This window comes from Chelon labrosus, assembly GCF_963514085.1.
Source record: "Chelon labrosus genome assembly, chromosome: 13".
In the NCBI taxonomy this organism is placed as follows: domain Eukaryota; kingdom Metazoa; phylum Chordata; class Actinopteri; order Mugiliformes; family Mugilidae; genus Chelon; species Chelon labrosus.
In genome coordinates, this window is record NC_140346.1 from 19,362,964 (window position 1) to 19,379,277 (window position 16,314).

At 41.8% G+C, this 16,314-nt stretch overlaps 3 protein-coding genes across 3 annotated transcripts; all 3 read left to right on the top strand.

Annotated features, from left to right (window-relative positions):
* Window positions 1–1,198: 1,198 nt before the first annotated feature.
* LOC311498607 (extracellular calcium-sensing receptor-like) lies at window positions 1,199–4,620 on the top strand (the record flags this gene model as incomplete). The annotated part of the gene is made up of 6 exons (XM_084559269.1): window positions 1,199–1,375; window positions 1,455–1,743; window positions 1,924–2,730; window positions 2,821–3,048; window positions 3,396–3,519; window positions 3,725–4,620. The coding sequence occupies exons 1-6, from the start codon at window positions 1,239–1,241 to the stop codon at window positions 4,618–4,620; spliced, it is 2,481 nt and encodes an 826-aa protein (XP_084415395.1). The 5' UTR covers window positions 1,199–1,238.
* Window positions 4,621–6,029: 1,409 nt separating this feature from the next.
* LOC311498598 (extracellular calcium-sensing receptor-like) lies at window positions 6,030–9,343 on the top strand (the record flags this gene model as incomplete). Its single annotated transcript, XM_084559259.1, has 6 exons — window positions 6,030–6,443; window positions 6,549–6,834; window positions 6,951–7,775; window positions 7,852–8,082; window positions 8,174–8,297; window positions 8,430–9,343. The coding sequence occupies exons 1-6, from the start codon at window positions 6,238–6,240 to the stop codon at window positions 9,341–9,343; spliced, it is 2,586 nt and encodes an 861-aa protein (XP_084415385.1). The 5' UTR covers window positions 6,030–6,237.
* Window positions 9,344–10,971: 1,628 nt separating this feature from the next.
* On the top strand, window positions 10,972–14,769 carry LOC311498597 (extracellular calcium-sensing receptor-like; the record flags this gene model as incomplete). The annotated part of the gene is made up of 6 exons (XM_084559258.1): window positions 10,972–11,274; window positions 11,465–11,762; window positions 11,938–12,732; window positions 12,815–13,042; window positions 13,168–13,291; window positions 13,862–14,769. Exons 1-6 carry the CDS (start codon window positions 11,042–11,044, stop codon window positions 14,767–14,769), a joined length of 2,586 nt encoding a protein of 861 aa, XP_084415384.1. The 5' UTR covers window positions 10,972–11,041.
* Window positions 14,770–16,314: the final 1,545 nt, after the last annotated feature.

The following is a 16,314-nucleotide window of genomic DNA, read 5'->3' on the forward strand; positions in this document are numbered from 1 at the left end:
TTGCATGTATACGTTGCTTGTGGTTGGATGTGTAGCTGCTCCCTGTGCCCCAAGTGCCTGGGTACTAGAGGTCAAGGTTGCACAGCTGTTGCATCACACTGGGTTTCAACAACAAATAATGAGACTTGCAGTATTACCAAGCAGTCTTATGTGTGTAAAGGTCTGTATGGTACAGCTTGCTTTATGAGTCACAATGGTGCCCCCACCCTCAAACCCCGGTCCTCAGAGGAATCTACATATACCTTCTAATGAGAGAAAAGGTGAATGCTTAAAATACAAGGAATTCATTTCAACTAAACACCCTCCAACAAAAGTCAAAACATCTAATGTGGTGGGTGACCCTTGCTACTGCTGTCCACAGCTGCTTTATACTATATGAAAAGATCTATCCCTGCTGTGTAAATGCTGCTGTGTAGCACTGATTACTAAACTACATGATCATGTGTGAGGTGAGATACATGTATAACACTACAAAATATAAAATAAAATAAAAATAATATGTTTAAAATCCACCGATGTACAACAGTGGCAGTAGCGCAATATGGCAACAGCAATGGTAGTGCAAATGGTTCAGTAAGGTGCAGGACAGATTGAATATTGTAGTACCGTGGTGAATGTATAAGTATTATAATAATATAGTATTATAATATAGTAATGCATAATACAAATTTAAATAAAAACGCATAAATGACAAAAACAAATAAAACTACAGTATTGTTTTATAATTTAAGCTACACTTGGTTCTCCTTGGTTGCAGAGTTAGCTAAAGTATACATTAGTCACAGGCACGTGCATGCACATGTGCACAAAATCAGTATTATAGCAGTAAATATTGAAGTATTAGATCAAGGCAATAGCAATGCAAAGCAAATTTAGTTTGCTCCTTTTTCTCGCTGTTGTAGATTTGGTACATCTTATTTCCTGTAAAGATTGTAGACTTTGATATACACATTACAGCAATGACGAGATCATGGTCTTAATGTATTATTTCATCTCGAGCGTAACGGCAGAGCAGCCTGACATCATCACTGCACTGTGATTTGATAAGAGGGCCCAAGTCATCATCGCGTGCAGAAGTATAAAACTCATTAAAGGAGACACATGTTGTTTAGGACAGGGACAGACCACCTGGTACGGGGTTGTGGGTGTAAAAGATGTGTGACTGCATTTGTGCCATGTTACTGTTTGTGCTTGTTAAGGGAGCCTTCGGAGCAGAGGAAGACGCCGTTCCGTGCGAGATGCTCGGGAGCCCAGAGTTCCCCCTGCTGTCTAAGAGAGGGGATATCACCATCGGAGCAGCTTTTTCCATCCACAGCCAAATCTCGAAGCCTTCCCTCTCGCTGACAGACCCTCCAGAAACTCTCACGTGCTCCAGGTATTGTTCATCGTTTGCTCTTGGCTTTGTGGATTTTTTCAAACGATGCCAGATAAGTCTGATTTATTGCTCTTTTCAGGATAAATTTCAGAGAATTCCGTTTTGCCCAAACAATGATATTTGCCATCGAGGAGATTAACAATAGCAGCTCTCTACTGCCTAATATCTCAGTTGGTTATAAGGTGTTTGACAGCTGTGGTTCAACGCTGCCTTCAACACGTGCAGTGATGGGTCTAATAAATGGACAGGAAAGGACTTTGGGAAAGACCTGCTCCGGCCAGTCGTCCGTTCATGTTATCATCGGAGCCTCTGAGTCATCCTCGACAATTGTGATGCTGCAGATTTCAGGGATATTCCAAATACCAGTGGTAAATATTCATGTTTCCAGCAGACAGTGGCTTCTAGTAATAGGCTACAGTTAGACTTAAGGTTCCCACAGATGCAGCTGATTTAGAACATCAATATTTTGTCTATTAATACCTTAGTGCCTGTCTCTGACCTCTCAAATGTCATTTATATATTTTGCTTCTCTCTTTTCTTTTTATCAGATCAGCCACTTTGCCACTTGTGCTTGCCTGAGTAACAGAAAACAGTACCCCTCCTTCTTCAGAACCATCCCCAGTGACTACTACCAGAGCAGAGCCCTGGCAAAACTCATGAAGCACTTTGGATGGACATGGGTTGGGGCGGTCCGAAGTGACAATGACTATGGTAACAATGGAATGGCAACATTCATCGCTGCTGCAAGCCAGGAGGGGGTTTGCGTTGAGTATTCAGAGGCCATTTCGAGGACAGACTCTAGTGAGCAGGTTGCGAGGGTGGTCAGCGTGATCCGTAGCGGCACCGCAAGGGTTTTGGTTGCCTTTCTCGCCCAGGGCGAGATGGACATTCTGCTTGAGGAGGCTCTGAAGCGGAACTTGACCGGGTTGCAGTGGGTGGGCAGTGAATCCTGGATTACAGCCGGTCATTTGGCTAATAAGAGGTATTCTGGCACACTGACAGGGTCTCTGGGCTTCACCATCAGAAAGACTCAGATCACAGGCCTGCAAGATTTTCTTTTTCAGGTCAACCCGAGTCAGGACCCACAGAGCAACCTCTTGAGAGAGTTCTGGGAAGCAACATTTGGCTGCAGCTTCCAATCCGGTCTGTACGGTCAGAGTCTGTGCTCTGGCTCTGAGAAACTACAGGACGTCAAGAATCCCTTCACAGACGTGTCAGAGCTTAGAATATCTAACAATGTGTACAAGGCCGTGTATGCTATAGCTCACGCCATGCATGACATGCTCAAATGTGGGAAAAGCGGTGATGCAGCGAATCAGTCGTGTGTGTGGAAGGATTATTTAGAGCCCAAACAGGTAGGAAATCAATTTAATAAAGTGTGAAATGAATTTAAATACTCTCTAATTTCAAATTTGATGTTCCATCTCACTTTTCTGCACTGGTAGATCGTGAGGCATCTCCAAGATGTGAATTTTACCCTTCAGTCGGGGGAGAGAGTTTATTTCGATGGGAATGGAGACCCTGCGGCGACGTATGAGCTGGTGAACTGGCAGAGAAACCGAGCAGGAGACACCGTGTTTGTGGCAGTGGGCAGCTACGACGCTTCACTACCAGATGGAAGGCAGTTTACCATGAACGGAATAAACATAACATGGGTTGCTGAATCTCTAGAGGTATCAATCAATTTATATCTGAATTATTTTCATAGGGAAAACGGTTGGAGGTTGATGAGAATTGATGGATGCAGAAACAAACATTAAATACACTTAAGGCTGACAACTCAATTGAAAATGAGTTATACTGTCACATTACTGACTGTAAATTTCTATTAGAAACAGGAAATCTGGAAAGTCATATGGAGCTTTACAACATCTAAAAAACAAATATGACGTGTTTTAATCTATTAAATCTACTATGTGTGGACTCAGACATGTACAAAAGTTAATATCAGCTAAATAAAGCAATATAAATTAACCACGTGGATTGCACGAGCCACTGCTGAGTTGTGCTCTTGTTACAGAGGCCAGTGTCAGTCTGCAGTGAGAGCTGTTTGCCCGGTTTCCGGCAGGCTGCGATTAAAGGCAAACCCATCTGCTGTTTCTCCTGTATCCCCTGCACCGCTGGAGAGATCAGCAACTCCAGCAGTAAGCAGAAACTTTCCTAAAATTTCCTGTTATGTACGACGACATATCTCCCCTGTATGTTAGGCCGTATATGTTCATCCATTCATTCATTTTCTGTAACCGCTTGTCGCAGATCGTGTATACAACCAACACTTATTTTAATACATGTTCAGAATATCTGAATATGCAGCTTACAGCCTGAACACATTTCATGTTTTCCATTCAGATTCTGCAACGTGTTCACGCTGTCCACTGGAGTATTGGTCAAATGAGAATAACAGCCAGTGTGTTCCAAAGGTGATCGAGTTCCTCTCTTATGGAGAAACCATGGGGGCCCTGCTCGCTGCTTTCTCGTTGTTTGGAGCGGTTTTAACGCTGGCAGTGTCGTGCGTCTTCTTTTGTCTTCGTCACACGCCTCTCGTCAAAGCCTCTAACTTTGAGCTGAGCTTCCTGCTGCTCCTCTCCTTAACGCTGTGTTTCCTGTGTTCTCTGACTTTCATTGGCAAGCCCACCGAGTGGTCCTGCATGCTGCGCCACACAGCTTTCGGCATAACCTTTGCCCTGTGCATGTCATGTATCTTGGCTAAAACCATAGCGGTGGTCGTAGCCTTTAAGGCCAAAAGGCCGGCGAACACGGTTCCTCTGTGCTCTCTTTCACGCCAGAGAACGAGTGTTGTTAGCTGTACTTTACTGCAGGTCTTGGTTTGTGTGGTATGGTTAGCTTTTGCCCCTCCATTCCCCTACAAAAACACAGCTCATGCCACTGAGAGAATTATTCTGGAGTGTCATTTAGGTTCACCAATTGGGTTCTGGGTTGTACTGGGGTATATAGGACTATTGGCTGTTCTTTGCTTCATCCTCGCATTTCTTGCAAGAAAGCTGCCTGATAACTTTAACGAAGCCAAGTTCATCACCTTCAGCATGCTCATATTCAGCGCAGTGTGGATCACTTTTATCCCAGCATACGTCAGCTCTCCTGGGAAGTTCACTGTAGCTGTGGAGATATTTGCCATTCTGGCCTCAAGTTATGGGCTGTTTTTCTGTATATTTGCCCCAAAATGTTACATTTTAATACTGAAACCAGAGAGAAATACGAAAAAACATATGATGGGGAGAAACTAGTCAAAAGACTATCACTTATTATATAGAATGGCACAGCAATATTTCTTTTTTAAGTCTGGAGTAAATATGACGTTACAGATCTGCACAAATCAGTCCAATATGGGTTTGTACTGGAAAAAGCTGTAAATAGCAGTGAGTGATTACAGTAGGTTGTTTATTTTCAGCAGTAATTCGATTCAAAGGCATTATGTGTTTTCTATGGAATTTATAGGTACAGTATGCTGGGATACTCCCAGATCCCAAAATATCCTTTGATTGTGACTTATATCAATTTAAACTAATAAATACTTCAGTTCAATCACTCACTATGACCCTTAGCTCCTCCTGTAAACAATTCCCAGCTCTATCCTGAGTTGAAGAGAGGAGGTACTTTAAAGTATAATACTCGGTGACATTCAAAAGAAACTCTCTCATGAATTTGATTGGTCTGATTGACATGCTTGGTCTGGAGTAACTGATAAGCGGTCCCAAAGAGACAGGAAGGTTATTTACTGGTGAACTTGAGTTGCATACACGTTACGATATAATGTAATTTATATTTCTTTATATTTATATTTCGTTATTTCTTTGTTAAAGGTAGTTAGTTTTTAGCAGGGTAGGCAGTAGATTTTCCACACACGATTTTGTGTTTCTTAAATCAGTTTTTAGTTGGTTTGTTCATTGGTTAACTGACCTTCAAAACTGGGGATTCCAATATTCATATATTTAATGAGTAAATATTTATTTTCTTTAGTATTTCCAGCTGCTTCTCCATCTCCGCATTTTCTGAACTGTTTGTTTTAAATCAGTAAAGATGAAACACATTAAGGAAAGGGTTAACTGAGGAGGTTTGGAGAGGTTTGGAGATACAAAGATGACTTCTCTTCACCAAAATTTTGGTGCAATTTCGGTCGCCATTGTTGAAAGTGAAGCAGGAAGTAGAAACAAAAATGAACCTGACTGGCAAAAAAAGTCACAGTGCCGACTTGCGCTGTTTGTGTAGTGTATTTTTACAGAGCGAGCCAGACTGGTGAGCGCACAAGTAGAAATGGTTTGCGCCGGCGTAGGCTATGTGCGTAGGCTACGGCGTCTATGTTCCACACCGCAAATGAGCGCTAAGTGTAAACAGCAGATTAATCAGTAGACATAATAAGGACATAGCAGTATGTGAGAGAAACAACTTATTAATTATAGACTGATATTATGGCAGCAATAAGCTAAATTTACATAGCTGTTCACATGTAGTCCTTCGCTAAATGTCAGAAAATGTGAGTCTATTGAAAGATTACTGTATGTGGTCTCTTTTCCTATTAAAGAGAAACTTTCTTCTCATATAGTTTCATTCTATTTAAATTCCAAATATACAATAACAACTCCCCAAAGACATGCTTGTATTTCTGAAATCATTATTTTAAGGTTACGGAAAAAACAAAGATGATGCAAATGTAGCCGGCCCCCGACAGGCCCATCCACCTGTCAGTCACCCCACAGGTGACATCATTGGTGGAGACAAAGACAATATCCGTAAATGTTGCACCTAATTCTCTGTGGCCTTCAGATAGAAAACTCCTATAAAATGCTCAGAGTTCAGGGGGGTTTCTTTGGGCCTTTCAGTGGCAAACACTCAGTCGAGCAACTATGTTAATGATAGCAGAGCTGCTGCTTCTGTCCCTCCTCGCTGTGAGAGGAGGGAAGCCTGTGTGTCAACCATACGGCACAAAAGAACTGTCTCAGTTTTCTAAGGAGGGAGACATCAACATTGGAGGCATTTTCTCCTTCCATCAGAACCCAGTCAGTGTCAGTCCGGCTCTCGATGTCAACCCGGGAACGATCCAGTGTGAAGGGTAAGGAAGAGATGAGAAGACTGCAACTGTAAATATTATCGCAGTATGTGTTGTGTAATCGCCTGCCTTTTCATTTTGCATTTTTTTCTGGTCTCCTTCGTTCAGACTGGACCCAGGAGAGCTTCAGTATGCATATACTATGATATTTGCCATAGAAGAGATCAACAACAGCTCAGAGCTGCTGCCAGGAGTGACACTGGGGTATACGATCTTTGACTCTTGCCCGAGTATCCCTTTGTCCATCAGGGCATCGCTAAACCTCATGAACCGGTATGAGAGCGGGGCAGGCAGCTGTAACAAACTCTCCAGTGTTCATGCTGTCATTGGGGAAACCACATCCACTTCTACGATAGGTATTGCACGTACCATGGGACCCTTCCATATACCTGTGGTGAGTCTCGGCGGTATGCACACATAAACCGTCATGAAAAACCTTGTTTTGTTCTAGAGAAATGTTTTCACTACCTAATATGATATTCAGATGTGTTGTCTATTTTATTTCTTCAGATCAGTCATTCAGCTACATGTGCATGTCTAAGCAACAGAAGAGATTATCCCTCTTTCTTCAGAACCATACCTAGTGACATTTACCAGAGCAGAGCACTAGCCAAGCTGGTGAAACACTTTGGCTGGACCTGGGTAGGAGCCATAAGGACAAATAGCGATTATGGAAATGGTGGCATGGCTACTTTTTTGGAAGCTGCAGAAAGGGAAGGTGTGTGCGTCGAGTACTCGCTGGCCATTTACCGAACTGACCCCAGGAAGTGGTTCTTGGAGGTGGTCGATATCATAAAGAAATCCACCTCTAAGGTGATAATGGCATTTGCTGATGGCACGGACCTCGACATACTTATCAAGGAGCTCCATGCTCAGAATGTGACAGGCCTGCAGTGGGTGGGAAGTGAGGGCTGGATCACGTATCGCTACATCGCCTCTGCGGCAAACTACGCCGTGGTGCAGGGGGCGGTGGGCTTTGCAGCACTGAACGCTCACATCCCTGGGCTGCAGGAGTTCCTCGCGAACAGCAGGCCCTCCACCACGCCGGGGGATCGGGGACTTGTGGAGTTGTGGGAGGCCGTGTTCAGCTGCACCCTGGCTCCCCAACCGGAGACTGAAGCCCGGAATCCTCTCGTTGCCTGCGACGGGAAGGAGTCTCTGTGGAACGTAAAGACGCGCTTCACAGATGTTTCAGACGCTAGCCTGCTGAATAATGTTTACAAGGCCACATATGCTGTTGCTCACGCCTTGCACATGCTGTTTAATTGCAAAGACGGACAGGGGCCCTTTGAGAACAGCACTTGCGCTGATAGGGAAAATGTGCAAGCATGGCAGGTAAACGCAAAAACAAAAACATAAACTGCTCTACACGCAAATGATTGTGTAGTAATATATCACGGTTCACTTGCAGGTGCTGCATTATCTGACCCAGGTCAATTTCACCACAAAGATTGGTGAAAATGTGTTCTTTGATGAGCTGGGTGACCCCGTGGCACGTTATGCACTGGTAAACTGGCAGATGGATGAGACGGGTTACATAATCTTTGAGACCATCGGCTACTACGACGCCTCCCAGCCTGAAGGCCAGCAGTTTGAGATGAAAGCAGGTGTGACTGCCATCTGGGCAGGAGAGAATCTCGAGGTGAGTTAACACAGACAGCATGTCCAAAATCCTGTATTTAACGTGGTTCTGAAACAGCCAGAAAGTTTGTAATATTGTTGCTGTAACACAGGTGCCGAGGTCTGTTTGCAGTGAAAGCTGTCTGCCAGGGACCCGGAGGGCTTTCGTTAAGGGGAAGCCCATCTGCTGTTTTGACTGCATCACCTGTGCTGCTGGAGAGTTCAGCAACAGTACAAGTGAGACAGCGGGGTTCCTAGCCTTTACCCTTGTCCTCGTTGTGTTTCTCTTGGGCAAAATCACTGTCGCCACTTTACTGGTCTATCTGAAGATGTGCGTCCTGTACAGCCTAAACATTTTTATGCTTTCAGATGCAGTGAAATGTGACAAATGCCCTCCTGAGTACAAGTCCAACGAAAAGAGGAATAACTGTGACATGAAAGCTATTGAGTTCCTCACCTTCACCGAATTGATGGGTATACTGTTGGTCACCTTTTCTGTGGTTGGCGCATGCCTGGCAATGGCAGTAGCCCTGATATTTTTCCACTACAGACAGACACCTATTGTCAGGGCCAACAACTCTGAGCTGAGCTTCCTGCTGCTCTTCTCCCTGACTCTGTGCTTCCTGTGTTCTCTGACCTTCATCGGCCGGCCCTCGGAGTGGTCCTGCATGCTACGACACACAGCGTTCGGCATCACCTTTGTCCTCTGTATCTCTTGTGTCTTGGGGAAAACAATAGTCGTGTTAATGGCCTTCAGGGCTACACTTCCAGGCAGTAATATGATGAAATGGTTTGGGCCTGCACAGCAGAGACTCAGTGTACTCGGTTTCACTCTGATACAGATTTTGATTTGCATACTTTGGCTCACGATCAACCCTCCCTTTCCCTATAAGAATATGAAACATTACAACGAGAGGATTATTTTAGAGTGCGCCCTGGGGTCACCTGTAGGGTTCTGGGCTGTGTTAGGATACATAGGGCTCCTGGCTATGCTGTGCTTCGTGCTTGCTTTTTTGGCACGAACGCTGCCTGATAATTTCAACGAAGCTAAATTCATCACCTTCAGCATGCTGATATTCTGCGCGGTCTGGATCACCTTCATCCCAGCGTACGTCAGCTCTCCTGGGAAGTTCACTGTAGCTGTGGAGATATTCGCTATCCTGGCTTCAAGTTATGGGCTGCTGTTTTGTATTTTTGTGCCCAAGTGCTACATCATTTTATTAAAACCTGAGAACAACACAAAGAAACATTTGATGAGTAAAGGGGCCCAGAGAAGCCTTTGAGATATCCCATGAAGCATTCAAATGTTTGCTGTAATTTTTATATCGGTGTAATTTAGTTTAGATCCTTAAAAATATGGAAATATGAAGGTTCTCATTGTACTCTAATTACATTAAATGACTCATGAAGTCTATATGTTCCAAATCCTTCCAATAAATGTATCGATGTTTATATATGTGCAAAATGTATTAGGGAATGTTAAAATAAAAATATTGAATTTTACATTAAACTGGCAGCCTTTGTTGTGTTATTCTTTGTAGTCATATACAGAGTGAAGAAGAAAGACAAGAGTTACCTTATATGTGATTTCCGTACATACAACCGAGTGAACAGTCATAACCGAGTCAACAGTCAGAAATAGTTGTGTTCTGTTAAGACAAACCAACAACAGAGTTCAGCATTAAAAATCGATCACTGATCAGTTACTGTATAAGCTACACTCCTGCTTCCACGGTTCTCAAGCATCCTGATGTGATTCCTTCTAACCTAATCCTACCAGTATACCAACGGTACCAGAAGCAGAGACAACTCTTATGTAATTCAGCACCCATATATTTTACTATTGTTCAATTACCCAACAGGTAAAACAATAAAAAAAGTGACATAAAAGCAAAATGGCAAAAAACATGCCCACTACACAATAGAATATTAGAATGAAACAATAAACTCTAGTGATGTCAAACGTATCTCTCTCTCTCTCTCTCTCTCTCTCTCTATATATATATATATATATATATATATATACATATATTCACATATATATTGACTATGACATAGTATATGATATTTTACATGAGAAATGAAACGCAAAGCCACACACAAAACCTGCTAGCCACACTGCCAAAAATGAAAGAGAAAAGACACACTATCCCCTAGATAACTTGAGTTTGCTAATGTGTGAATGCACATAATACAATGTTTGCTCAGTAGCTGCAGGCCTTTGATGGCGACCTGTGTACACTGTTAGGATATCAAAATCAAGCAAATGTTTGGGGATGCATAAAAAGGGGGGCATGAACACCCTTAAACCTGTGAAGGCCCTATGTTTCATTATGTGTTTCATTGTGGACCAGTTTAATTTAATTTAATAATGAATCTCCACGAGCTGGTCAGGTAGTTTGTCTGCAATGCACCCTGGTGCTGTGCAACCAGGCTGGGCAAACTCAGCTTTCTCTGCTAATATAGCAGGAAAAAATATTGCTTCAACCGAATGAAATTCCCATCAACACTTATTGAATATCCATGTGAAAAGTGGGAAATGTTCGCCTTAAGTTAGCAAGGCACTCCTGATTGATGATTTATGATTACACTTGTCGGGCTGGAGAAATATTTCTCAAGATCACTGCTAATATTACTCTGTATCTTCTGGATCTTACACTGTTTACCAACCAGATTTTTTTTAGCTGATAGCATCACAGTTTTGCACAGTGCCAGGATTTAGAAAGATCAAATTTGTGCTGAAGCAGATATTGTACTGTAAATTATATAAAACTATAATATAAATGGAATATCAGTACATTTTTCTGCACGATAACACATACAAAATATTTCAAACAAACATTTAGACCAACGTCTCTCGCCCCACCTTGTTGCTCCGCAGAGATGAAACATTGCTGTTCTGTTATTTTTTCACATCGCTCCCAGATGTATAAATACCAGCGCAAGTAGTTCATTTACATGGTTTATCTTGTTCAGACAGCATGACGTCCACACAGAGGTGGCCAGAACAGGGTTGGGCACTCTTACAGCTCTTGTTGGTGGCGTCCTTGTCTCACGCTGAGGACCCAGTGTGCAGGCAGATAGGGGACCCTGAGGATCCTCAGCTATTTAAGGATGGGGACATTATACTGGGTGGGATCTTCTCTTTTCACAGCAGCTGGAAAGACAGAACAGATAGCTACATGCACAAACCTCTGCCACTGCAATGCACCAGGTAATCTATAGAAATCAGTTTAGATTTCAAATCTTTAATAGGAAATATTAATGGCACAAGACATTAAAGATTACTTTTATTTTCCCTGTTTCTGAAAAAGTAGTGTACATTGTTATTTGATATGGTGTTTTCTTTATTACCAGATGTAACTGATTGTAATACTATTTGTATCTGAATATATGAATTTCAGTTTGAATTTCAGAGAGTTCCAGTTTGCCCAGGCTATGCTTTTTGCCATTGGGGAGATTAATAACAGCACAGACCTGCTGCCAGGAATCTCTCTGGGCTACAAGTTCTATGACACATGTGGCTCCATTGCCAGAAGTGTAAAAGTTTTACTGGCCTCGGTTAACGGCAACGAAGATGTGTCTGCACAATCCGACAAACCGTGCACCACGCCTGCTCAGGTGCAAGCCATAATAGGAGAAACCTCTTCCTCTCCTTGCACGGCAATAGCAACTGTCATAGGACCCTTTCATATGCCAGTGGTGAGTATGACTAGTAAAAACAGAGTCACATGTGCAAATGAAAGATTACTGTATATTTTTCCAGGTTATCAAAACATATGTGGCAATGTGAAAGTTATGTATTTTAGATCTTATATTGCTGTTTTCTTAATTATAATTTCATCATTTTCACATAAGATGTCTCGTTTCCTTTTAGATCAGCCACTTTGCCACATGTGCTTGTCTCAGTGACAAAACTAAGTACCCATCCTTCCTCAGAACAATACCCAGTGACTACTACCAGAGCAGAGCCCTGGCCCACTTGGTAAAGCACTTTGGCTGGACCTGGGTTGGAGCTATTAGAAATAATGATGATTACGGGAATAATGGCATGGCTACATTCACAGAAGTTGCAGAGCAGCTTGGCATCTGTCTGGAGTATTCTGTAGCTTTCTTTAGAACAGATCCAACAGACAAAATAGAAAAGATAATCAACATTATCAAGGCTTCGACCTCCAAAGTGATTGTTGCATTCCTTTCCCACATGGACATGGATGTGTTGATACACGAGTTGTCCAAGCACAAATTGACTGGATACCAGTGGGTAGGCAGTGAGGGATGGATATTTGATTCCCAAACTGCGGAATTGGATAGGTTACATATCCTGGATGGTGCCATCGGCCTTTCCATCCCCAAAGCACATGTCACTGGAATGAGAGAGTTCATTTTGGATGTGAAGCCACTGAATTCATCGAGCAATGAAATGTTTACAGAGTTCTGGGAGGCATTATTTAGCTGTAAGTTCAAACAGTCAGAATCACCAGCAGAGAATCAGAGACAATGTACTGGAGACGAAGACCTGACTGAAGTCCATAACAGCTTCACTGATATGTCTCTCATGCCTATCTTTAACAATGTCTACAAAGGAGTGTATGCAGTGGCCCATGCACTTCACAGTATTCTCCGCTGTAATCAAACATGTGACATCAAGGTGCAGCTGGATCCGTCCACGGTGAGCTAAGCATCAATAAATTATAACTGTTGTTCCTGAAGCAACAAGCTTGCACAGTTCTCATATAATTCACACTTTTCAGATTTTGCAGCACATAAAAAAGATTCGTTTCAAAACAAAGGAGGGAGATGAAGTTTCCTTTAACAAAAATGGAGATCCAGCTGCAAAGTACGAGATTATAAACTGGCAGCCGAGAGAAAACAACATTGTGGATTTTGTCACAGTTGGTCTTTATGATACATCTTTACCTGCAGACAAACAGCTGAATCTGCAAAATATATCTTTGATTTGGACCCAGAACTCACAGCAGGTTAGCTACCAAATGGTCACGTTAATTCAGTATTCCACAGCCTTTATGTATTTTTGTAAAATAAAAAAATTTTGATGCATGAATTACATGTATCAATAATCGTCATTTGGATTGTGTTCATGCAGGTGCCTGTGTCAGTTTGCAGTGAGAAGTGTCCCCCAGGAACACGCAAGGTTCTCCAGAAAGGAAAGCCTGTCTGCTGCTATGACTGTATAAGATGTGCAGAGGGAGAAATAAGCAACACTACAGGTTCAGTTTTGTTTAATGCAAAGTTTTGAACTCAGGTGTACCACAAAACCCCCCTCAGTGTATTTGCTTTTTTTAAGAATGCACATATGCGCAAATGTTAACGATCCGGCACTTTGTCTGTGCATAATGTTCAGGTACAGCAGCAGTGAAAGTAACTGCAGCAACTCCTTATTGTGCAAATTGGCAAGTAAAATTCAGATAAATCAAAAATAGGACAAAATAAAAATAAACAACACAGTATGTGTGATGAACGATTGAATTAGAATATAAAAAAGTTGGACTACAGATGCAATAAATTATTTAGAAAAAAAATCAAAAGGTTACAGAGTTAAATAAGATAAAATGTTCCGACGGCAGTATAACTGTGATAAGGTACTGTAGAAGAAATAAGAAACTGTTACTACTGTATAAGTCAGAATACCATGTAGAGTAAAGGTAGAGAGGTATTTGTATTTGCGGGGATCAACACAATAATGTGGTACTGGTAACATTACTGTGGTTAACTATAACAGTACTAGGTGTAAAATGCATGGAAACGTCTAAAACATCTTCTCCACTACAAATTTGCAGATTCTGTCACCTGCGTGAGATGCCCGCCTGAGTTCTGGTCAAATGAGAGAAGAGATGTCTGCATAAAGAAGGAGGCAGTGTTTCTATCGTATGAAGAAATCATGGGAGCTCTCCTCACTACTGCATCTTTATTTGGAACATGCATGACGGCAGTTGTGGCATTCGTTTTCTTCAAATACAGGAAAACTCCCATCGTGAGGGCCAACAACTCTGAGCTGAGCTTCCTGCTGCTCTTCTCCTTGACTCTGTGCTTCCTGTGCTCTCTGACCTTCATCGGCCGGCCCTCTGAGTGGTCCTGCATGCTGCGACACACAGCGTTCGGCATCACCTTTGTCCTCTGTATCTCTTGTGTTCTGGGGAAAACAATGGTGGTGTTAATGGCCTTCAGGGCTACACTTCCAGGTAGTAATGTGATGAAATGGTTTGGGCCTGCACAGCAGAGACTCAGTGTTCTGGGTTTCACTCTGATACAAGTTATCATATGTGTCCTCTGGTTATCAATTTCTCCTCCTTTCCCATATAAGAATTTAAAGCAGTTCAAAGATAAAATCATCTTAGAGTGTGCTCTGGGCTCAGCTGTAGGCTTCTGGGCTGTCCTTGGGTACGTCGGACTTCTGGCCATGTTGTGTTTTATTTTTGCTTTTCTGGCTCGGAAACTGCCTGATAACTTCAACGAAGCCAAATTCATCACCTTTAGCATGCTGATATTCTGTGCAGTGTGGATCACTTTTATCCCAGCGTATGTCAGCTCTCCTGGAAAGTTCAGCGTCGCCGTAGAAATATTTGCTATCCTGGCCTCCAGTTTTGGACTCCTAGTTTGTATTTTCTTCCCCAAATGTTACATCATCCTACTAAAACCAGAGAAGAATACAAAGAAGAGTATGATGGGGAAGGGGGCACCAAAGTGATTCTAAAAAAAAAGTTAAATGAACATGTAATTTCAGTGCTATTGTAACAGCATTGGATTTCACATCTGTTAGTGCAGAGCTATACCATTACTGAGGCCACTCCTCTCTTATTTTCTACCAAACTGAATCACGTAACCTACACATATCATGTTGTTAGGCCTACAAATCTTTAAATAGTGTTGGTGTTCATTTTCTTCTTGAACCGTTACATCAAATAAATTATTTAATTCTATCTTGCACTGTGAACACCAGTATATATTGTGAATATTATTATTATATATTATATATTTATGATCTGCCCTCTAATAAAATGTTCCTAGTTGCAGAGGTTCCAGTCATGTTCATTTAAATAAAGTAAGGGAAAACATGTCCATCTGCTTTCCTAGAAATTTAAAGGGGTATTACCGTTTTTTACAACCTGGACCTTATTTATGGCATAAAATATGACCTTTTTACTCACCCATATAACTTTGGTGTCATTTGGAGTCATTTGGACGATATTTAGAGCCGCGTATATCCATATAGTGGTACACTGTAAAAAAATTCAAGTCAGTTAAACTTGCAAATGAAAGTTCACCTGCTGCCTTGAAAACGCATGTTAACTCAACTTGAGGTTTATCTTTGTTTCAACTCAGAAATTAAAGTTTAAAAAGTTGATTGTACTAAATTGTTGTAGTTGGCTCAACTTTGTTTTTGAAGTTGTCAAAGTTGATTCAATGTTTTATCACTTTTTGTTTCAACTCAATAATGCGAGTTAAAACAAAAAAAAAATTAAACGTCACCAATACAATAACTTTCCTTAGCTAGTTGAACAAACACATGTTTCTGCATTATTGTAACTCACAGTTTTGTGTCAAAATAACTTACTATGTTTATATGACTTCCCATTTCAAGTTAAGAGGATTTAAATTTCAAATTTATTACAACTTACATGCTACATGACAGAATGCACTGAATTCTTGCATTTGTCCAAAAATACATTTATTGAACATTATAAGTTCAATAAGGCATCATCATCATAAGTTAATAAGGCAAATGAGAGACTCATTAATCCTCATGATGACCTTGCCGGTGGGCACATCTGATGTCGTGTAGGATGATCTTCTCTTCTACTATCATAGCCACATTAAAGACTTCGAAAGTAAAAGCATCCTGCAGAGGCCCTTCATGCACGATCAGCCGTCCAACTTCCAGTCCTCTCAATAGGCGTGTTCAACTCATGGTTCGACTTCATGCAGATCTGCGCAGATCTGACTTGACGTGATGCATGCTGGGTTGTCCATGCTATAGACCTCGAATATGATTGGTTAAAATTAACTTGTTCAACCCAGCATGCATCACGTCAAGTCAGATCTGCATGAAGTCGAACGCACCTAGTCTTTTATTGCTCCGCCTCCGTTAACAGGCCGTTGTCAGCGAAATAGTCTCGTTCCGCCGCTGGAAGCAGTCCTTTATTGTTTACCGCAAAATGTGTGTATTTTGGATGGAATTCGATGTATGACCTATCTGCCGTGTACTGCAGATTATAAATTATTATTCCCATGC